The following is a 23,204-nucleotide window of genomic DNA, read 5'->3' on the forward strand; positions in this document are numbered from 1 at the left end:
TTCTTATAACTAACATCAATATATTCTCCCGTGGCACCATCTAAACCACCCAGTGACTGCAATGGCTTGTGTTTCGGAAATATAAAACTGTTCGCAGACATATGCGCGAAAGGGCAACGACGACGCCATTAGGGGATTAACGACGCAGCAGAGAACTGCATGCGTTTCGTCTTCCCGTTACTCCTTATAGATCAACGGGGATGAACAGTTAGTCCGCATTTATGCACACGGCCCGTACTCTGCCGCAGATACTCGCCTTGAAGATGAACGGTCGCCCGCGTGGACTAACGGCTGTATTTTACTCCCTATTTTAGTCCTTTTTGCCTAAGAGTGTACCGTGTTTAGCGCCTTGTTTCGCCTTTTTAATACAACGAATTTGTTTACACGGTATAATGTTCCAAATTATTTTAAAGAAGCCGATAAACTTTGGAATAGCCAAGACAAGGCTGTCTTTCTTGGCGCTGCATAGAAGCAGCCCCGCGCATCGGTCGACGTTTTTCGCTTCCGTACTAAAGCTCGTTGAGGAGTGTGGCCCCTTTGCCTATTCGGAAGCGCTTTCGCGATTTCGTCGCTCGCGTTTGAACTACAGAAACGGAGTTCGCGGGAGCGAGCTCGCATCGCGGGGAAGCCATGTTGAGATTCCCCACGGAGCATGAGGTCGCGGGTTCGATTCCCGGCCACGGCGGCCGCTTTTCTGATGGAGGCTAAAAGCAAAAACGCCCGTGTGTACGAGATTTCGGCGCACGTGAAAGATACCCAGGTGGCCAAAATTAATCCGGAGCCCTCCACTACGGCGCGCCTCATCGCCTGCGTTGCGTCGGCGCGTTAAACACTACAATAAAAAAAATTGATATTCCCCACGGTAACGTAAGCTGCCGCAACGGTCCGCTAAGAGGCCCCGGTTAGCGGAGCGGAGCAGCTATCGCCGCTAGCGCCCTTGCGCGCCACGCATGCCCAATGGCGCTCCCGCTGGCTATCGTAGCGGAGCGGACCGTCAGAAACGGTTAGCTAAAACTCTCTAGTTTCAGCTGACCGCTTCTGACGGTCCGCTCCGCTTCGATAGCAAGCGGGAGCGCTATTGCGCATGCGTGATGTGCTAGCAGGCTACCAGCGATACCGGAGCGGGGCCCCGCTTCGCTAACCGGGGCCTCTTAGCGGACCGTCGCGGCAGCTTGCGCTAGCTACCATGCGGAATTTTAACGTGGCTGCCCCCGCGAGGCGGGCGCGCAACGGCGTACTCCGTTTCTTCAGTTCAAACACGAGCGACGAAATCGCCAAAACCCTTCCAAATAGGCAAAAGTGCCACAAACCTCAACGAGCTTTAGAACGGAAGCGAAAAACGTCGACTGGAGCGCGCGGCTGGCTGCTATATGCGTCGAGAAAGACACCCTTGGCTTGGCTATTCCAAAGTTTATCCGCTTCTTTTTTGTTATTTATAAAAATTATACCATGACAGCGACTACATTATACAAAAAAAGGCTAAATGCGGCCAAGAAGCAGAGTATTTTGCTGTGTTTGGGCGACCAAATACAAATTCGTATGTTTCCTCTAGGATGAAGTTTGGTTTACACGCGCACGCGAAACGACCAGTCACGCGAATCATTCCCCGTCGAGGGAGATATGGTTATCGCTCAGCTAAACGCCCTTCCGCTGCCGACGCTCCGGTTGTGCTGAACGGGACGTCGGGAGCACAGCGGAGCGTCAAAAACGGTCAGCTAAAACTCTCTATTGTGAAACCAACAACCAGCGTCGGGCTCTTGCGAGTGCTTTCAGTTTAGCGATGTTTCGTAAAAATAAGAAAATGCTCATTTCCGTGATTAAAACAGCTCAAGAGACAGGACTCGCCCTTACCGACCAGCTTAGCGTCACACTATTGCTCATTTTCAGTTGACTTTCAACGCATTGGCTATATTCTAAGCCTGAAGCTGCCTGATACTTGATACTGCCAGATATCGGCAGTACTGATATGAGGCGAAGACCATGTCGCCGGCCGTTATTTAGGTGCTTTTAAGTCTTTGGCAGTTTTGCCGTCTTGCAAGGACCAAACATCCGAAGCACGTCTACACAATATTTCGCCCGTTCTCTTCGTGTCTGCTCACTACTGCGCAATCTGTGACCACTTTTTCTCACGTGTACTTGCTTGTGTGCGCAGCGACCTTGCAGTGGCTGAGGTTAGGCAACAACAATCTCGGGAGAGTTCCTAGCGAGGCCCTGCAGAACTGCACCTCTCTGCGCGAGCTCGATCTCCGAGGGAACAACATCTCGGCAGTGCCGGGCGACGCCTTCGCAGGTTTCAGTGCGTCGCTCAGGTTCCTATACCTGCAAGAGAACCGGTAAGCAAGCCGAACATTTCAGGAAGCGTCACATGCGCGCTCGTTGAAGCCGCTTGTATGTGGTCAGTTCGTGTGAGCGTGCTAGGTGATTCTCAGAGAACTTTCACCATAGATGCTTGACTTGTCTTGAACAAAATTCTCGGGTTCGCGTAGATTTAATAGCGGCAACCTGGCAGCAATATAGTGGACGGGCAACGAAATATTGCAGAAAGATTGTCGTAAATACAGTTTCTAGGAAGCAGATATAGTAATTGTCAATCTATGCGGTCCCAGATCATTCTTAGACCTCGGGGAGCTGTTCCTTTGCCCCCTCAGTGATCCGTACGCTGATGGGCTCTCTTATTCGCTTCCCCAAAACAGTGCTGAGCAGTTCCAAGGCAGTCCAGAACTGTTCTCGCAATAGATATTGCTGGGCAAATAAAATACGGAGCTCCTGTAGGGTGGTTATGGGCTGTTCCAAACGATAAATTACAGACCCCGGGCCTTTCCCTCCGTCCGCTTCCGCACCATGTGGTGCCCAAAAATCCAGAAAAAAAGGAAGAACTGGACCCACGTTTGAAGATACCGCGGCTTCGAGGCACAGCGGGCCTAGGATACGTTCTCGCTATGTGATGCCGGAGGCTTCGACCTCGAACGCTGCCTGACAAGTGCGTGCTCTGGCCACACCGTCCTCCTTTAGTGGCGCCACCTCGGCCAGAGATCAACTCTGTTTATTATATCCTTTTTACTGCACCGCCGTGAAAGAGCTTTAAAACTAGGTCACGCCAAAGGCGGAGGTTCACTGTTGCTTGATGTTCTCGCGGACAAGGAAAACTACCTCCGGGCACCTGCGCACCATTGCACTTCGCTTTCTCCTCAGACCACCTTGGCGATAATTTCACTGCGTGCCTCGCAGGAATTCGCAGAAAGGGTGCGGGTCATGCAGAGCCTATCTAAGCTGTTTGCGCTTATAAGGATAACTGTTGGCGCCCTGAACTCGAAGACACGACCAATTACTACACGCAGATTATAAACCCATACCTTGAGGACTTCCTTTCTGTCGTAGGAGTGACGCCTGACATATTTGCCAAATAACCCGAGGATATGGGTATCCATATCCCGAGGATATGGGTTCGTGAACACGGCAAAAATACTCCGGATGGAGGTCTCAGACAACACCGCTCTTGTGAATGACGTTATGTGCTATCTGATATATCCTACATGTATCGGAAGCCATTTAGGTGCTCTGTTCAGAGGTTTTTGCTCAATAAAGTCTGAATACCTCCCAAGTAAACGTGAGACTGCGTGACTTGGGGAATTACCTTTATATTGGGCCTAACGTTATGATGGCCGACTAAGACGCATGCATATGCGCTTGTGGTAGCTCCTCACGAGTATTTTTTCGTGTTTGTTTATTTTCCTAATTTTTTTTACATGTGTCACCTAAGTCTCATCTTACGCGTCCACCGTTCGCAGGTTGCAGTACATCGAGGCCGGCGCCTTCGATGGGATGGGCGAGCTCCAGCGGCTGTACCTGCATTCGAACAAGATAGCCACAATCAACCATAACGTGTTCAAGCCTTTGCTGAGTTCGCTGTCAATACTTGATGTTCATGGTAAGGAGGCTGTGACTCTCCTGCCCACGAACTTCCGTCTCAGCTTGAACATTGGGTCCAGCAATTTGTGCTGGGCCTGTTGAGATCTATGCAGCTTCCGGCAATGCTTAAACTGCCGGCCGTAAGCGAAAGGAGCGGACGCGGAAAATACGTCTTGTCGCTTCCGAGGTATGTAACAGCGCCTCCATCACCAACTTTCGTTAAAAGGGAGCAGATGGCTCGTCTCTTACGGGACGCTGTCGACGCGTGCATCCTCAAGTTTGAAGGGCGCAGCACGGTATTAACTACTTGGTCATACTTTACGATTTACGTGCCTCTAGTTCGATTCTCTCAGGTGTGCGTCACTGAATCGTGTGCAGTTCGACTCATGCCACGACGGTGATGACCTGCTTAATTTGCCTTTAGCAATCCTACACGTCTAGGTGAAAACGGCCGCTGGTGTAATACGGCACCCAGCCTATAATGACAACAGGAATACCCCAGAAACCTAACAAGAATTTTAGTCGTGCGGCAAAAGCTATGTTGTGGAAACGGAAGCCCTCTTGTTTCGACAAAGCCATCTGTTGTTAGGGTACACAATTATGTCATAACGACGAACTCAATTTTTTTCAACGACAAACTTTCCTGTAGTCACGACCGAATTCCTTGTCGCTACGACAGCCATCATACTGTCATGACATACCCCGCTGACAGAATCACGACACAAGATTACGACCAGACGACAGCGCGACACGCAAAAATACGACAAACTGCAGAAATGTTTCTAGTCGTCATTTTCGACTGGGCATTTAGTGCACAGTACATATTTGTCGCGTCAACTGCTGTATAAGGGGAGGAGGGACTGGGCGCAAAACTCAGCGATAAGTACAAATTTTGCATGTTTGCAATGCGACACGCTGTAAAGGAGGGTTCGTTCGTTCGTTCGTGCGTTCGTTGGTCCTTTCGTGTGAACACAATCACACCTAGGCAGCATGTTCCCCGCATATTTTTTTAGAGAGCTATTTACCCTCATTTATTTTTCTTTTGTGCCATAGACAACCTGTCAGCCTGCAACTGCGAGAAAAGCTGGAAGGGTCAACTACTTCCACACAAGCGCAACATCGTGGTGGAGCTAGCCTGCAACTGCGAGAAAAGCTGGAAGGGTCAACTACTTCCAGACAAGCGCAACATCGTGGTGGAGCATCCCCGAGAGACGCGCCGCGCCTCGCCCGAGGAGCCCATCAGCGCAGCACTCGTCCACCTTCCCGACATGCAGTGCGGCGCACCGTCCCCGCTCGATCTAGGCGGCTGGCTGCTGCTGATCCTGCTTAGGGCTGCGCTCGCCGCGTACGAGCTGGGATCCTTCTGCCTGTCCGTGTACTTCGACTGAGGCCTTCGCTACCACCGCATTCTTCGACGTTCGCTCCGAGGCCACAAAACAGATGAAAGTGATGACACGTTACAGGGGAGCCATGGGGAGCCCTTATGATACGATTGGATAACGAAATAAGTGCTATGACAACAGCAGTTCGTTCTGGACCACATAAAATTTTGGAGATGCCTATCGTCATTGTTTTTAAAGTTGCTGCGCCATGTTGGTGGGGCTGCGGAACCCGCTATACCATTGGTTCCCGACTCTCCTCTGATTCGCCTGCACCTCTCCCGCTGATGCTTGTTACCATATAGCAGCCTGTTTCGCAACGGCACCGCGCGAACTAAGCAGACACGGAAGGAACTGGCAGATGCCCCGACGTCTGTGGCAGCGCGCGAGAAATCAGCCGCCATCCTGAACGCGCCACAAACAGACCAGATGGCGGGACAGAGTTAAAAATGGCGTCACTTGCATCCACACTCTTTCCAGAGGCGGCTGAATACTCGGGGACTGTGAAATGTCTCTTCCATAGAGTTCCACGATCCACGCATGCCACCTCGATGTCCAAGCCGCGCATGATACAGCCACCCTCTTCGACTCCCCATGTGAGTGGCTAGACATCCCTCATCATCGTCTTCGCAAGATAACCTCTTCAGGCAATAATTGCGTGTGATTCTACATGGCACACTGGGGAGATTCGCGGCGTGTATTTCTGAAGCCTGTCCATCAAGATTGGGAGCCATCCAGGATCATTATGCCAGTGGTTCAAACAATCGGAATGCGTTCTCTTCGGCCGATGTTGGCGGCAGCCAACACTCTTAATAAAAAAAAAAGGTCGTAAAAGGGTAGATACGGCAGTATTTACTATCTCCCTACGAACGTTACATCCCCGCGGTATGGTACGTAGTCTCTGCCACTAGCAACTGCATGGTTAGGAAATTAACTAGGTGTAGGAAGTATCCACTAGATAAAGGTCGTGCTTATGGCTAGGTAACGCATGGTCAGTTATTAAACGCATGCAGCTCAGAGGGATGTTATCGCCAGGACTTTACTAGTAAAGGTAGGGACGCTTGCTGCCTGCTTCAGTTAGTAACCCTGACTAGCGCTACATTTACTACCTCCGGTTACTAAGTACGAACTTGTTAGTGTTCCGTCATTGAATACCACAACCTTTTTTTTAAGAGTGAAGGCCTTGCTAGGCAAAGCGTTCCGTCGAAGTGTGAAGCCTCGCATTCAACGTCATACGAGGAAAGTGTGCCGGCTGAGAAAAACGAAAACGTATCGGTAAGAGACGTAAAGATCTCGTGTCGCAGAAAAGCCAGCGTCTACGGCAACGTGGACCGGGAGCAAAAACATCCCGTAGCGCCGCCCGCTGAATCTTCCGGAACCGCAAGACACTGCCCCAACAGACGGCGAGCGAGGGGAACAGAGAGAGCTCATTCCTAGAAGGGTGCATGACGTCAAACATCGATTGTTATGCGCCGTAGCGCCCGTTGTGTCACGACAATTAAGTCATTGTGTGACTCAAAATCATGCTAAATGAATGATAATGCTAAATGAATGATAATCTGATGCAAACAGGCCTGATCACGCTTTCGCGTTCAACGCTTAAAGGGACACTGAAGTGATATGTAAACATTGCGGGATTACTAGCGCAAATTGTAGTCCGGAGTCCCCAGGCCATGTTTCGACCACTCTAGGCGCGTTTACGCGATTTTATTTAGTAGAAAAACTAATTCGAAAACGCTGTCCTCCTCTCTTTACGCTCGCCCATTTTCTGTGGCGTTTTCGTGTGACGTCAGGAGGGGATGAGCTGGCAATTGGCTGCGCCACGGCTGCGCTACTGCACGGCTCCCCGGCCGACAGAGCCAGTCGGCCCAGTGTTTCGTCCGCCGGCCGCCGGCGGGTCGTCGCAATCAAGGAGGTTAAAAAAAATTGCTTGGTCGCAATTCGTTCGCTTAGTTGAAACGAAGCCAGGACACGTTTGTGAATGGAAGAATGTGCCTTTCTTTACTTGATTTGTTTGTACACTGTATCTAGCTCCAAGTCAAGGTCGCTTCACACAAGCGCTGCACATGCGACGATTCGCTGACTGGTACGCCAGTAGGAAAATATAAGGCATCTTGAAGGCGGGAGAAGAGTCAGCGAAGTCAATATAGGTACTAAGCAAATAAAATCAACTGATATTTTTACCGTACAGCGTAAAACTAGGGCGCGGGAAGCACTTTTTTGCGCTGGGCGAACAAGCACAGAGGTCAGCAGCACGACTACGCATCTGCGAACGCTTTTCCGTCTACGAAATGCAATTGCTAGACGTGAGCTACTGTGGAAACTCGGGCGACGCTTACTGCACGATCGCAGTACAACAAATAGTCACCTAAGCGGCTTGAAATGCCAAAACTAAATAAAAGTGTAAACCGGTTGTACAATATATACCCTATATTAGCAATCCATTTGCGTCCCGCTCCGTGGTCTAGCGGTCTCGGGTGCTAGGAATTCGCTGCAAATGTTTTGCGAGTCACGAGTTCGAATCCCCGCGGGTACGTGCTTTTTTTTTTTTTTTGTAAGTTAACTTTTTTGTTTTCCGCCGATGTTTTCTATATTGAGTTCACCTTTTTTGGGGCCGCAACGTTCATGGCTACACGAACTAGTTCACAAAACGCGCGCAGGCTGGCACTGGCGCGCTAGCGAGTTCTCGTTGGCGTGCTGTTGCCATAAGCACCGACTGCTTGCAGGCAGTGGGCACAGGCCACAATGAACAGACCCTTGGCCTGGTGCGAACACGCTTTTTACGATACAGGCATGAGGGAGGCAAGCTCCAAATATGGGGGAAAAGCGCATGACATTTGGGCGTCTGCGGGTACGCGGAGGGCGTTCATGCACTGCGTAGGTCTCGGCTAGTGAATGCTACGACTACAAGCCGTCCTGGGAGGCTTATCTTGTGCATTTTACAGCCGACAACATGGCAGAAGCGCGGTACGATGATTACTGAGATATTGAGAATGCCCATCCAACAAAGCCATTGGTTATGTTTTACAGAACCGAAACCGAAACCGAAACTTGTGTGATTGCTAACCTTGGGCATCGTCCAATCACGGCGCCCCTCCTCTCAACGTCACAGCCTTAGTTGGTGCGGCCGCCGCAAACCGCGCATGGTAGTTTTTCTTCTTCCGCGCTTTGTAAAATAATTACCGATTTGTCAACCGGATAAACGATGAAAAGTGTGCTAATTTGAGCCAGTCTACGCAGTGCAAGCAAAAACGGGAGCTTGACAAATTCACTTCAGTGTCCCTTTAAAATCGGAACTAAACTTGCTTCAAAGTTCTTGAGCGTGAGCGTATAGCTTGTATTCACTAGCCAGGCACGCATACAGGCAACCATGGGAGGGTGCCGTTACTGGTTACGTCGGGCTCCGAGGGATGGCGGTACTCGTCCGTGCTAAGCACGTGATTTGTGTTGGACGTTCCGGACTATGCCCCACCGAACGCAAAGTAATGTCTCGAGTCTAATGTGAGTTAGATTAATAACATCTCTGCTGACACCACCATTGAGATCCGGGTTGAAAAAGAGCAGACGACGCACGCCGGTGTGTTTTTTTTTTCGGCGTGCGAGCGCAGTGGCACAAGTCGCGCCATGTCCGTGGCGCATGAGCCATGTCTGTGACCGTTTCCAATGTTGCCAAGCGAAAAAATTGACAGCGAGACTTTTCAATGAATACCACCTATATGTCTTAACACTCGCGTTGCGGGGTGTATGAAGCTCGATGTTAAAAGTCCGCACAGCGCCAAGACTGGGCTGAGGGGGGCAGCTGTCACGGTGACGGAATACTGTGCGTAATCGTGCTGTGTTCACCTGGGGTAAAGCAATACGCTTAATATCTGGGTAAAAATGACGGCAGAATTGAAAGCGTGCTCGCGAGCGTCACGTACGGGTTCACTTCACAAAGTGACCCTCTAAATTTTAAAGCAAATCTTTCTTACTGGAACCGATGACCTACCGTCAAAAAAAAAATTAACTTCCCCATAGACCTGTTGGTAGACCGAAAAGCTCTGATTAGATCTCTGGACACACGGTGCGTGCGTGAATCCGGGCTTGCATTGCATCAAAACGTTGACTTGAGAATCACGAAAGAGGAACGGTTCCAGATAACACAATACACGCACCGATCATGAAGGTGTACAATAGTTATACCTTTACCTCGTAGTCCACGTATCCTTTTACATTTAGGTCGTTCGTGGATGCGTTTACTTAGTGCGCGAAAAGGCGACGCATGGGTGAGTTCTTCGTTTGCGATTTGGGCCTTCAAAGGTTTGACGATCGATTAGACGCACCTTCAGACAAGGTTGGATGCACGTTTAGCTTTTGCGCTTCTCTCAGCTTTTTTTATGAAGGCGTGGCGTTTTTGACACGGAAATGTTCTATTCCGGAATACACAAAGATTTTACTGACGTCCTATCCGTCACGGAAATGACGCCAGTACAACGCAGCAAGCGGCCTGTAAAGAATGCACTCCTGCACACAGGAAATTCTTGCGGGGAAGCAACCTTTAGTACTAAAGAGTACGTTATACTTAGGGTTTTTCGTTTTCGGGTTGTATATTTTAACACGAAAGTGTTTTACGCCGTAATACACCAAGGTTTCACTGACGTCATATCCGTCAAGGAAATGACGCCAGTACACCTTTGCTGAAGCGACCCGCCAGCAGGACATCGCTCGCCAAGCACACCCACAAGACAGCCACCGACCCGCAAATCATACGCAGCTGCAGATCTCGCTGCACATTTCACTTTCGTGTTTTACCGATTCCTATGACAGAGGAGTCAACCGCAGTTTTTTCTTCTTTGTTTTTGTTGTGTCAGGCGACGCTAGAGGCAGAGCGAGGCAGAATTATTTTCTTTATGGTTTGTTTCTGTCTGCTTTTATGTCCCTTCTCTGCTGCTGCACTTTTTCACGCAGATAGTCTCTTCTTGTGCGATAGGAGAAGGGGCTCCCGAAGTGAAACAACGGTATCGGCGCCCGGCGGCACGCCAGTGGCTGTTACAGGTCATGTGGCTGCAGTCTCGCACAGAGCCTCGACAATTAAAACAAAACACAAATAAAAGACGAGCAAGCAGGGGTGTCGGAGTACGTGGGGTTCTAAGGACATGTCGCTAAATGAACGTGGTTTTTCAAAGGGACTCCGCAACACTTCGGATAAGCGGTGTCACTCTTTCCTTCGGATTTGAAAGCATTGTTAAAGCTGTTGTTACCAACAGCGAATATATCTGCATAGGCCATGTTGTGATCCCGGATCCCAACCATGAGGCAGAAATAATGCGAAGCATAAGAATGGGGTGGAGTGCATTCGGGAGGCATTCTCAGATAATGAATGGTAACCTACCATTGTCCCTGAAGAAGAAAGTCCATGAAAGCTGCATCTTACCGCTACTTACCTACGGGGCAGAAACTTGGAGGCTCACTAAGAGGGTTCAACTTAAATTTAGGACAACTCAGCGAGCAATGGAACGGAAGATCATAGGTGTAACATTTAGGGACAAGAAGAGAGCGGAGTGGGTCAGGGAACAAACGCGTGTTAAGGACGTATCAGTAGAAATTAAGAGGAAGAAATGGACGTGGGCAGGGCATGTAATGCGAAGGCAAGATAACCATTGGTCATTAAGGGTAACAGAGTGAATCCCTAGAGATTAAGAAGTTTGCTAAGAAGTTGATTAAGAAGATTACATTAAGAAGTTTGCGGGGATAAATTGGTTACAGTTAGCACAGGACCGGGGTAATTGGAGATTAATGGGAAAGGCCTTTGCCCTGCAGTGGGCGTAGATAGGCTGGTGGTGATGATGATGATCAACAGCACGGAGCGACACTACGTGATGTGCTCGTCGCAACAGATGCGCCTTCCGTTTATGCTTTGCTTTTGTGGCTTCGTTCATAAAGCGGCTATCGAATGCGTACATTGCTGCAACAGGAAGGAAGCAGCCGATATCCGCTACACCGCTGTAATGACGTCATTCCAGCGCTCAAAGAATTCCCAGACTCGACTTGGGAGAGAGAGAAAAATCTTTTGAGCAGGTTTTCAAGCTATTTGATGGGCATAGACCAGTAATTTTTGGCTGAGGCACTTTGTAACTCCCTATCCTAAGTACTGGATCTGTTTGTTGACTACGTTCTGAAACCAAATAAGTGTGATAAAAAAATTTAAAAAAGTGTAGCAGGGTTTCTTTAGTAGAACATCTCGTACAGTTTTTTAAGGCGAAGCTTTTCATGTCTCACTCGTTCGTCTATGAGCGCCTACAACGCACTGCAGGAAAGCCAATTTTCTTTGCGGATGATCACGATCGTGGAAGCGCATAAAAAAAAAACGCATCCAGTGGTCGGAATCAAACCTAGGTCCCTCGCGTTATGAAAGCGATATCTATCCCATTGCGCCACTCATTTTTTTTCTTTATTGCTGGTCTTCGACATTACATAACAATGGGCACACAAAAAGATGTGCAAAATTACACGCACGGCTGCCAGCCTCACTTATGCTGGTGTTGTCGTTTAAAATTCCTTAAGTGACATCAGGAGGTCTACCCTAGATAGAAGGCTGTCCTTTGACCTTTGCCGTTTCACGAATTGCGTGACACCCTTTATAAAATACAGTCTTATCGTCCGCGCATCCACGCCCCCGTGGAGCCAGACTATGCGTGAACGCGAAATACTGTCGAGGTCCAACAACATGACCTAATGGTAGGGAATTCCCCTCTTCGTTGTCCACACTCGAAAATCGGATGCCGTGGGGACGCAGCGGGAAATCCCTGTCGATGATCTTCTGAAGGACATTCCACAAAAAGACGGTCGCCCAACAATGAAGCAAACGTACTCCATGTTATCCGGTTGCTTGCAAATAGAGCACTTGATTTTCTCGCATCCGCGTTTTCACCAAGAGTGTAACCGTAGGCAGTTTAAAGAAAAAGGACTTGACTCTCGGATTAACTACCATTCGTCTTACATGTTTCAAATTGTTTACAGCGGTATTAGAAACACAGTATAACAGACATCCTTATTCAGCTTTCTACATGCGACTGAACTGAAATATTTAAGAGAAAAAACGGGCAGTTAGTAACTGAAGAGATGGCAACCTCTTTCAAATAACCATAGATGCCACCCGTCATGCTACCTGACGACACCACAAATTCAGGTAAAGCACGCGCTAGCCGAACAGCCGAATAACCGTACGCAGAAACCGATCACGGGTATCACGTAGAAACAGAAAGCGATTAACTAGCTGTCTTACGAACAAGTGTACCAGCCCTAAGCCGCCCTCGTAGACGCGCCTGAGCAAATTGGTGCGACTGTATCTTTCCCACGTTGACGACCACGCAAAATGGCCAAGACCCTGTGCAATTTCTGTACATTAACAATTGAGCAATGCAATGTTTTTATCACCGACCAAATCTTTGCAACACGAAATCAATTACATACACTGGCCTTCCCCAATAGAGACAGCCCTTACATTTCTCTAATTCCCGTCTAATCATTTACCTGTCTTCGCCAGTGCTCGCTATCTCGATAATGCTTAAGGGGCATACGCAGGTACTTCACTTGTGTTGTCGCCCAACTCACATTTTCTAAAGTTCTTGGTGTCGATAACCAAGCTCAATACCAAAAGCCGACACACTTTCCCCAATTGACCCGACTTCGTGTGACATCCCCGAAGAGCTTGACAGTTTGCACCACCAACGAATTACTCTGTTTGCCGGTGCGAAAACCCGCCACACCATTCGCGTGTGTCAAAAGCTTAACCTCGGTTGCCTGCAGTTTGTACCCGTTAATTGCCTCGTTTCGGATGATGCTCTGGCACAAGGACTCGAAATAAGCGCTAAACAAAAAGGGGCACAGGGGACATCCCTGACGCACCGAGCCGATTGCGCCCCTCCATAACGGTCAAAGCATTGTAAAGTTGACGAACGGTGCATGGACATGCAGAATTAGGCAAAAAATCATGCACTGCCTCGTCTAACCATGACGATACTTGAACGCTAAGCGTTCTTCGTGCGAAATCAAATTGCCAAGGGTCAATGTCAAAGCTTCTGCGATCACACGTTTAAACTGCGGGCTAGTAAAAGTCGGTGCTCAATAAGTCAAAGTCCAAACCGTCTGCGAGTGAAAGTCCAAACTCGGAATACAACGCAGAAAATCCGCTACGAGAAAGCTTCAAGTTCAACCATCGCCGTCGTTAGACGTAGGGGTGCATGATTTTTGATATCCTCCTCTTGCTGCACTCACCTCTTCGACACTCTAAATCCCAGCCATTCATGGTGCTTCTAGCGGCGTTTTTCGGCAACAAATTTCAATTTAACTCCGAGGTCAATTCAGTACAAAACCGAGGTTGATTTAACAATCCCAAGGAGCGGCCGCTTGAGGCAATGCAAAGTGGGCATACGATTCACACAGAATTTCTGCTTGCGGGGAACTTGTTTGTCCATAGTCAATGACCACAACCCACGGAAGTGCCGTTACTTCATCGCCAGCAGGGTTGAAGGTATCCGGGGTGTCCGTATAATGGGAACGTATATATGCACCATAGTATACAAAGAGAATTTGTCGCAATCCGCTCCGTCGAAAACAAGATTAGCGTAAATGGGTTCCGGCGATTTTGTCATCTGTCTGGTAATCTCCCTAGAGAAACTTCAAATGGGGCAGTGCGCGGACCAGTCTCTTCTTCGCGACGTTCGACACACGCGGGTCGCGCTTGACGTCAATGAGCCGAAAATCCTTGAGGTGGGCGGCAGTAATTTTAAGGCTCTTGCTTGTAATGAACTTGAAGCGCTTGAGCTTGAGGGTCTTAAGGCAGTGTATGCGCGACCGCCCTGTCGGTGATGATGCATCCGTCCAGGCTCAGGTAATGCAATTCAAGAAACGCTTGCGCAGTGCAAAGAAGACAAAAACAAACTGTCTTTGCTGAACATTGTCCTCGGCAGGCCGAGCAGTTCCCACCATGGTTAAAAAGCCCCAAAAGAAATATTACAGCTCTTAGGACTTCAATGCCGGAATTAAGGAATGTGTCAAGCGCTACTCCGCTCACATAACCGACGTTTGTTTTTCCTGTAAGAAAACTCTTAGCGAGACCTGTCCGCACGCAGGAAGCGAAGCTCTGGATCTCGACAATGTGCAGTAGGGCGTACTTTATTGCAAAACAAACTTATAAAGCACCACAGGTGAAGACCTAGTTTACCATGGGGACATGGGCCGTTGACAGTGGGCGAATAGATTAATCCGGAGTGTCTTTGGTCCAGTATTCCCGTAACAACGCAGAACATTAAAAAAAACGTGCGACTGGTTGCTCCCATTGTCACAACAAATATGGCTGCTCAAAATTTGCACAACAAATATGGCTGCCGGAAACAGGTTCTTGGCGCGACTTTTGCTTCCTGCTGCGTTGACATTGTTGCAGTGTCACTTCTAATCGGGGTGTTTCTGCGAACCGATAGCATAATCGGAGCCAGGTGAGTAATCAGAAATGGTTTCAGGGACCACCAGAATGGCAGGGCCGAGGCTGTTGTTTGGTGAGAACAGTCTCCGAGTAGCTGAGGCACCGTACGCTATAGTTTGATTGAGATGAAAAGCTTTTCCAGCCAAATTGAGGTTGTGAAAGGGACAGCCCTCGCGCAGTGGTGCTGACGGAATAGTGGAAGCATCTCGGTACTGCGCCCATGCGTCGGTACAGGTAAGTTTATCAGACACAAGGTTGTTATTAAGTTCCGCTGCAAGGACACAAACGGAATAACAGAAACACCTGGATGAAAGAAAAAAAACGGTAAAATTTTATGCGCCTTGTCTTTTCTCTTTCTCTAATCTTCCTGAATGAGTGCGAGCATGTGTTTTGAATCTCTCGTAGGGTAGGGCCGACCGGATAATCAGCCGCGTACGATTTCTCAGCGAAAGCGAGTTTAACACGGCCAATGCTTTTTATACAGCCGGAGGTTTTTGGCGGTAACAATTCGGTGCTGTCGGATATCGTTACGGGGAAGGTCTAAGGTGTGGGCGGCGGCAGACCCCCATCGCCACGCGCCTCCTCTTTACGGCAGCTACACCGTGCCGTGCGCTTATGACTACTGTCCCTTTCCCCCCACTACACCCCGGCTACTCCTCATACGTCATTATTTGCACGCTACTCCTCGCCTCACCCCCCCCCCCCCTCGTAACATTTCCCGCAGCTATTGCTTCCCTCATACTCGTTTAGCTTTCCCCCTCTCCACTTCTCCGAGCGGAGTTTTGTGTTAACGTTCGGCACGGCCTGAACTGAAATTTAAGTAGCTCTCCTCTTAAAACACATCTCAGTTTGTACGGGAGTTTAACCCGGGTCTCCATAGCAGGAGCTGAATGCGTCACCGCGCTACGTGTGCACGTTGCTAGCGTCGGAACAAAAGCGAGCCCAGTGCGTGACGCGTGACAGGTGAACGTGACGGTGTGTAAGTAGAACAACCCGCCCCCCTTGCTCCGCAGAACTGATTCTGGGGAAGCTGTGAAGGGGAGAATGTGTCGTCAGTCCGTCTGTAGAAGCAAGTGGTGTCAAAAGACGAACCGACCAAAGCGAAGAAAGGGACGCAAACACTGTGTAGCAGTGAAGACGTCATAAGTATAGCCAGTGCAAGCTTTAGGTAGAGTGGGCGGAAATTGTGGTGGCGGGGAGGTACCAGCTGCTGCACGTTGTGATGAATGGCCATGCCAGTGATTGATCCCGCAAGTGAGCCACCCGAGCGACGAGGCGAGCGTGCGAGAGAGGTGCGGGCAACATATCGCAGTGGGACACGCAGCCTCCCTCCCGACACCTCTACTGCCCATGTCAGTCTCTTTTGCCTGGCCGCTGTCAGGCGACGGCATCAGAATCTTCGGCCGTGCGTTCCGTGGTTCGTATTTCAATTGTCCATGACTGTACAGTGCACATCAGGCTTGACTAGGGCAAGCGAGTGCGCAGCTTCGGTGCATGCTGGCGACATCTGCTGATTGCTGTTTGGTTAGAGGTGGCTTGCCGTTGCGCGTGCGCGGATCTCGGACAGGCTCGGGCCGGTCGTCGTTTAGCATGGGCCACTCAAATTTGCAGACGACATCTTTCTCGCAGAGAGCTTCCGTTCTGCAGTGACAGCCGTAAGCTATGACACGAGAGCGAAGCGCGTAATTTGACACGATGCATTATCAGTGCAGACAGTTACGTAAGCACTGAACATTCGACTGAAAGCACTGCATTTCGCTCTTAGTGCGTGTTTTAAGTGCGATGCACTTTATAAGCGACCCTGAATCCGCCGTCATCCGCGCTCCTCCTCCTCTCCCCTAGCAACGGCGCGAGGAGCGGAGAGGAGCGTCTGTAGCAACGGCGCAGCGACGTCACACCCCACGTGACCCGCGCGCGCTCCGCCTCCCGCGCCGTGGCTGCGCGCGCCCGCGCCGGCTCCCGCACCGCTCCTCGCGCCGTGACGTCACACTCCCACGTGACCGCGCGCTGGCGCCTTTGCGTCTGCTCCCCCTCTCCTCGCGCCGTGACGTCACATGCTCTGCAGCTGGCGCGCCTCTCCCCCCGTTAGGTTTGCACTCACCCTCGGCGCGCGCCTCTCCCCTCGCCTGACAGCTCCCCCTCGCCGGTACTGCGCCTCTCAAGGCGATGGCAGAATTACTACGCCGTGTACTCTCGGCGCAAGAAATGCATTCGCACTTCCTCACGATTCCCTTCGGGGAGGTGGGGGCAATTTTTTCGCTTGCATCGCGTGATATTCAGAAGATTAGCGCAGGTCATTTTGTGCGATTACGTACAGCTGCCTGCGGTGATATTGCATCGCGTCGAACGGCGCGCATATCTTGTTATTACCCATGACCGGCACTGTAGAGGGCAAGCGCCCCTCGTCGGTGGTGGCGCCTGCAAATTGCTGTGGCGCCTGCAAAGCAGCGACCGGCCCGACCCTGTCCGATATCCGCGCATGCGCAATGGCAAGCTATCTCCATCCCAGCTGCTATCAGCAGATGTCACCAGCATGCCCCTGAGCCGTGCGCTCGCTTGCCCTAGACAAACCTGACGCGCACTGTATTTGTCGAGGTTTACTGGCCCAGCGACATTCCGTTTCTAAGTCACTGCGGGTCGGGCATTATCAGTGCGATGCAGAACTTGAATTAAACGTGGTGATATGCGTTCTACCAACCTAAACGGGCTAAACCTCCCTTACTTGCGAAGAAATGCGTAAAAGTTAACTAATTGTTCTTGGTTTCAATAAAGAATTCTGGGAAAAGAAAGGTAGACCTGCTTGGGCCCCAACCCAGTAAATCAGCGCTAAAAGCCGCGACGCTAGCCGCCAGGCCACTGAGGCCGAATCGAGCTCGTTTTACCAGTTGATCAAAAAGATCGCTGAAGATTTAACGCTAACCATTTGATGGAGACTAACCAGAGACTATGAGTCTCTGAAGGTTTTCAGACTGGTTCCCAAAGAGCCTAAATGGGTTACAAAATGCATTTGCTGCGTGTATGCTATAGAAGCAAGTGGCTAGAAAACGAGTAAGAAAAGACGCCCACCATTGCGCAGACGTCTTAAAGGAGTACTGACACCAAATTTTGACGCCTAAAAATGATATAATTGGCTTCATTAGTTTGTACAGATGCCTCACAAAAATTTTTGCAGCGATCCGAGGCCGGAATCACATCTAAAATCGATTTTGATTGACCCGGCCGCTAGCTTCCACAAATCGGCAGCACTAGCGAAATCGCTTTCGGCGTGACGAAACATCAGCCGGCGTGTCTAGCCGGTTCAGGGTGACGTCATATAGCCGTTTTCGGAACCGGAAACGATATCCTGCGCTGCAGTTGTCGGTGGTATTCGTTTGGGCAGGAGACGTACGGGTGTAGCTGTGTGAGCAATGCTTGTAAATTTTGCGCACTTTGCGTGTTCGGCGTCTTTGCTCTTCAGTTCGTGGCCGGTGCATGGTGTTCCCTTGGACTGGTGCCGAAAACTGCGCGGTGCCGGCACCGCGCGTTGCTCGATGTCGACGCGCACCGCGGCGCCGAGCTCGCACAAGTTGTGCAATGGCAAGCACGCGGAATGCAAAGTACTGCTCGTGGAAGCCTGTCCGAGCAAATCGATGACGATGCCAAGATGCATTATTTTCCACGCGACGACATGCAGCGCTAAACGTGGACTGAGTTCGTGCGCGGCGGCGGCCGCAAGAACTGTCGCCCAAGCCAGCGGGCTCGGTGTTGCCCGCGTCAGCTTGGGTGTTGGGAACTTCAGGCTTAGTATCGTGGCGAACATTTGATCGCCGATATCTCTACAACTGCGAATGACCACACTATCATTCCCTTTTTCGCATAATGAGCTTTATTTTGGCGATAATTGCCGTTTCAGCGATCGGTGACCAAGACATCTGCCGTGGCCTGTTTTGATTCTAGCGCGCAGGTGGCGCCATCTTTCGGCCGCTCGCCGCACCGCGGTACCGGCAGTGCTGGGTCGGAGCGCCGAACCTCCGCTGCCGGTCAGCGTAGGCTTACCATGGCGGCAAATATCTGAACGCCGCTTTTAAATTCAGCTCTGATAACAACCCCTAGCACAATTTTACACCACACTAACATCTACTTCCTCGCATGTGGAGCTTCTTTTTCGCTATCAGATTGATTATAAGAGTGGCGACAAGCTGTTGCTATCACGGTGTGCGCCGGTTCGAGCCGCAGTGATATTAAAAAACGGACGACGGTGTAGACATCGCCGGCCTAACCGCCTGGCCAAATAAAGTTGCTCTGTCTCATCCGAGTCCGAGCGACTCATCCGAGTCCGAGCGACTCATCTGAGTCTGACGATTCAGACGACATGTCGACTGCTCGGGCGAGTGCGGACCATGTGCAATCGTAGCAGACGATGCGGCGAACGTCCCTGGCGTCACGGGTGAGACCGTGACGTCAGACTGGCCCGCTTGCAGGCTGGCCTACGAACGGCCATTTTCCCGCGCGGTGACCGAATTGGAAACTGGTTGCAATAAACGAACTATAATTAATGCTGTGTTGGCGGCTGACGGCTTTCGGTTCGATTTTCGTAATTACTGGGCCAATATGTATTCTTGACAGCATAAAAACTGAAAGCGAGAAATTTAGTGTGAGTACTCTTTTAAGGACGCCTTGTAAACTCCCGAAAAGCCCCTGTTTAAAACCGTTCGTTGGGAGACGAATGAAAGTCGTTTGCTGCCTTATTAAGTTGTATATGAGTCGCGTCATAGACGACCGTCACGTACCGTTTCTCATTCAACACACCACTGTCGAATAAAATAATGGAAATAGTGCATTGCGGGACTAGGTCGCGGGTTCGATTCGAGGCCACGGCGGCCGCTTTTCTGATGGATGCGAAAAGCAAAAACGCCCGTATGTACGAGATTTCGACGCACGTTAAAGATTCCCAGGTGGGCGAAATTAATCCGGAGCCCTCCACTACGGCGCGCCTCATCGCCTGCGTTGCGTCAGCGCGTTAAACCTTACAAGCAATAAATCAATCAAGCAAGCATTGCGCGACTGAATAGATCGCACCACAAGCTATCCCTTCGTTACACAATCTTAGAAATAACAGAAACACAATCACTTCTAATTTTTATTGAATTTAGTGTGACGCAAGTGCAAACTCTGCAAGGTATGATTCGGGGTTTGATTTGGGGTTTGATTCTGCGCTATGAGAACTATTAGTGTCAATTGATCAGAAATTTCATCACAAGTTTTCGGTCTCTTTTGCTTCTTCTGCCTAAATCTCGTCTCGCTAACTCGGCAGCGGCGACCATATCTATCTGATTAGGGCTTACCTCTGAAATAGAGGAACGTGAAAATACGAGATTCAGCAGTCTGGGGTGCGACAACATGAGAACCGAAACCTGCAAAGTAACACTTGTTAAACAGTTTCAAAACGGGCGGGACCCGCTGTCCATGGAACATTGCATACGGCACAGAAGTTTTCAAACCGGAGTCAAGTCAAGTCAAGTCAAGTCTGCGCGTGCGCGTGCGTGCGTGCGTGCGTGCGTGCGTGCGTGCGTGTGTGTGTGCGTGTGTGTGCGTGCGTGCGTGCGTGCGTGTGCGTGTGTGTGCGTGTGCGTGTGCGTGTGCGTGTGCGTGTGCGTGTGCGTGTGTGTGTGTGTGTGTGTGTGTGTGTGTGTGTGTGTGTGTGTGTGTGTGTGTGTGTGTGTGTGTGTGTGTGTGTGCGTGTGTGTGTGTTCAGCCGCCTGGCTAAAGTAAAGGCAGATGCTGAAAAAGGTTTATATACCCACAGCCAAATCTAAACGTCTAAGGGCGCTGAAAATGTTCATACTTCTCAACATTGGTGAGCCAAAATAAAATATTACGTATATCTGAGGTAAGAAATCTATACATAAATGATATTCGCAATGTTCCTTTATCAAAAATGCACGGGTGGTTGGCTTAAGAAAAAACACGTTCAGAAAAATACAAGAAATGGTTTTTGTAAGTCTGCCCCGGCGTGGGAACAAGTGTAATTACTCCACGGGGAGCAATAAACGGGACAGTAAAAAGCGAACACTTTTTGAGTGAGCGAAACCAGATGGCGATCAATTTTGTGGCCGCCGGAAGCTGGAATCGCCCGGAGGACGAAACCGAAACTAGCCGTTGCGGGCGCGAGCGTGACCGCATGCACAAATTATAGCCTGCGCACTGCAGTAGTAAAGCATAAAAAAAAGAAGAGAAGGGCCATCGGCGGAATCGGTGCAAGGAAAAAAATTTCACGTATTTCAGCACTGTGGCAGCACATGCGAAGGGAAAGAAATGATCGAAAAAGGCGCGCTTTTTAAACATACAAGCGATGATGTACGTCATTGACCCTGAAAGGGTTAAAGACGAGATGGTCGTGAAGCTCTCCAAGAATCCATTGACTGCTCAAAACTCGGATGGGTAAAGTGAAAGCAATGGTGGTCGTCCGCCTACAATCTCGTGCTAAGGCGCGACTTATGCTCGAGCGCTAACCGTCATATAGGCCTTCTGCGCTCAGGTTTGGTGCTATCCAGAGCCCCCTGGTGCCCGGCATGGCTGGGCAGTACAAAAGCAGGCAATCCGCGCCGCCTTCCATGTGTTTTCAATCGCAAGCCAGAGCTACACTTGGTTGTACCTCATTTAAACGCGTGGGGCGTTTAATTATGAGCAAATTGAGTAAAAGAACCCGTAAAGTGCACATGCTAAACAGAATAACATCTGCTAAAAAAATGGCAGCATCTCCACTCCGTGGATGATGGCGTGGTGCGGAGAACGGGGACTCGAAATGGCATCCAAGTTGCGCCCCGACCGTCATTCGATTTGAGCCGTGAGTTGCACCTTGATTATTCCCTAAATTGCTTGATGGTGGTGAACACACGGATGGACGCGGACGGACATTCGGAGGTCCTAAGATACTCCGCACCGTTACGGGCAAGGGAGTAAGCCGTTTGACTCTCGGGTATTAACTGGGGCAGTAGTATTCACACAAATATTCATATTGCTCCTTCTGTCTTGGAGTGTGTGTCCGATTCAGTAGATCAGGTGGCCCTAATACAAATTGACCTTGCAAAAGCGTATGATCGGGTTTCTCACGATTTCTTATTCGCACTTCTGGCAGCAGTCAACTTAGGTGATGTGTTATATAAGGGCATCAAGCTGTGCTATAATCGGCGCACTACACAGCTTATCGTCAATCGTGTTCTGTTTAAGCCGATTACGATCAAGTCGTCTGTCAGACAAGGCTGCCCCCTGTCACCGTTGCTGTTTGCATTGTACCTCGAGCCTCTTTGTCTCAGCATTCAGCAGAGCCAAGGAGGGGAAGGTTTTTGCTTCCAATCGTGCGAAGTTAAGGTGCTTGCTTATGCGATGATATAGTGTATTTTTGCGCTGACAAAAGGAGTGTCCAGGAAGCCCTTACAGTGACTAAGCAGTTCTGCGATATGTCTGGAGCGGATATTAATATGAAAAAAACTAAGGGATTTTGGATCGGACAATGGGGATCGAAACACTCCAGATTCGCAGGTACTATTTGGGATAGCGCCCCACTTCAGTACCTCGGCGTGCCGTTACAGCAAATACGGAACACAGGGCCTCATTGGTCATCAGCGCTCACGCAAGTTAAGCGCGCATCGCAGGCATGGAATGGGCGAGATCTCTCTGTGTTTGCACGTGCACGAGTGTGTAATGTCTTCCTTGCCACAAAGCTCCTTTATGTGCTTCAAGTGCTTCACTGTGCGCGAGTACAGGCCCTACATAGAGTTTTTGCAACATTTGTGTGTTTCTTCCTTTAAAGGCAGTGGGTGTTGGGCTCATGCATTTGTTTGTGCACCAACTTGTGTCTGGTTTTTTCATCTACAAATTGGTGGATCACCCACTTTTACTAAATGCACTTGAGCAGCGCATAAGTTTCCATTTGCCTTTTTTGCTTATATGTACGGGCGAAGTTAATACGTAGCCTCCATGGGGACTTCTCAAGGAGGTCGTGGAGTCTTTTAATTTTCTGTCCGCGCGGTTTTACTTGGAATAACTGTTCAGCATGTCAAGGAAAACTATGACGAGCACTCTTATTGTAAGTATATTCTCGGTGCCTATTTATCGCCAGTATTACTTAGGCCAGCAGAAAAACAATGTTTTAAAACGCGTAATGAGCATGTGTATTCTGCCAAATGCAAAAACGTTTTTCTTCAAGTTGCATTCTTCCACACTCCTAGTTAAGACATGACTTCGCGAAAAGGGAATGTCTATTACTTGGTCGGACAGTTCTCGCCTCTGTAATCAACCAGAGACAATTGATCATTGTTTTGTGTTGTGCCGGGATGCTGTGTTCTTCTTGGACGTTTTGCAGCGGACACTAAAAAAGGACATTGACATCACCCCGTACACCATTCGCTTCCTGCCATTTGAAGATGTTAATCGGGTGCCATATGACGTTTTTGTTCTCCTAGGATTTTTTA

The 23,204-nt window shown here is 49.7% G+C and overlaps 1 protein-coding gene across 1 annotated transcript in view; it reads left to right on the forward strand.

Moving 5' to 3' along the window:
• LOC144169406 (uncharacterized) overlaps window positions 1–5,472 on the forward strand; it is a 29,973-nt gene extending 24,501 nt beyond the window's left edge. The window contains exons 6-8 of the mRNA XM_077698528.1: window positions 2,153–2,333; window positions 3,789–3,928; window positions 4,963–5,472. Coding sequence (XP_077554654.1) covers window positions 2,153–2,333; window positions 3,789–3,928; window positions 4,963–5,297 — 656 coding nt within the window. The 3' untranslated portion in view covers window positions 5,298–5,472. The remainder of the gene's footprint in view (window positions 1–2,152; window positions 2,334–3,788; window positions 3,929–4,962) is intronic.
• The last annotated feature ends 17,732 nt before the right edge of the window (window positions 5,473–23,204 follow it).

The sequence above is a fragment of the Haemaphysalis longicornis genome, unplaced genomic scaffold (genome assembly GCF_048455015.1).
Source record: "Haemaphysalis longicornis isolate Haplotype H1 unplaced genomic scaffold, Haemaphysalis longicornis Haplotype H1 scaffold_2, whole genome shotgun sequence".
Classification (NCBI taxonomy): domain Eukaryota; kingdom Metazoa; phylum Arthropoda; class Arachnida; order Ixodida; family Ixodidae; genus Haemaphysalis; species Haemaphysalis longicornis.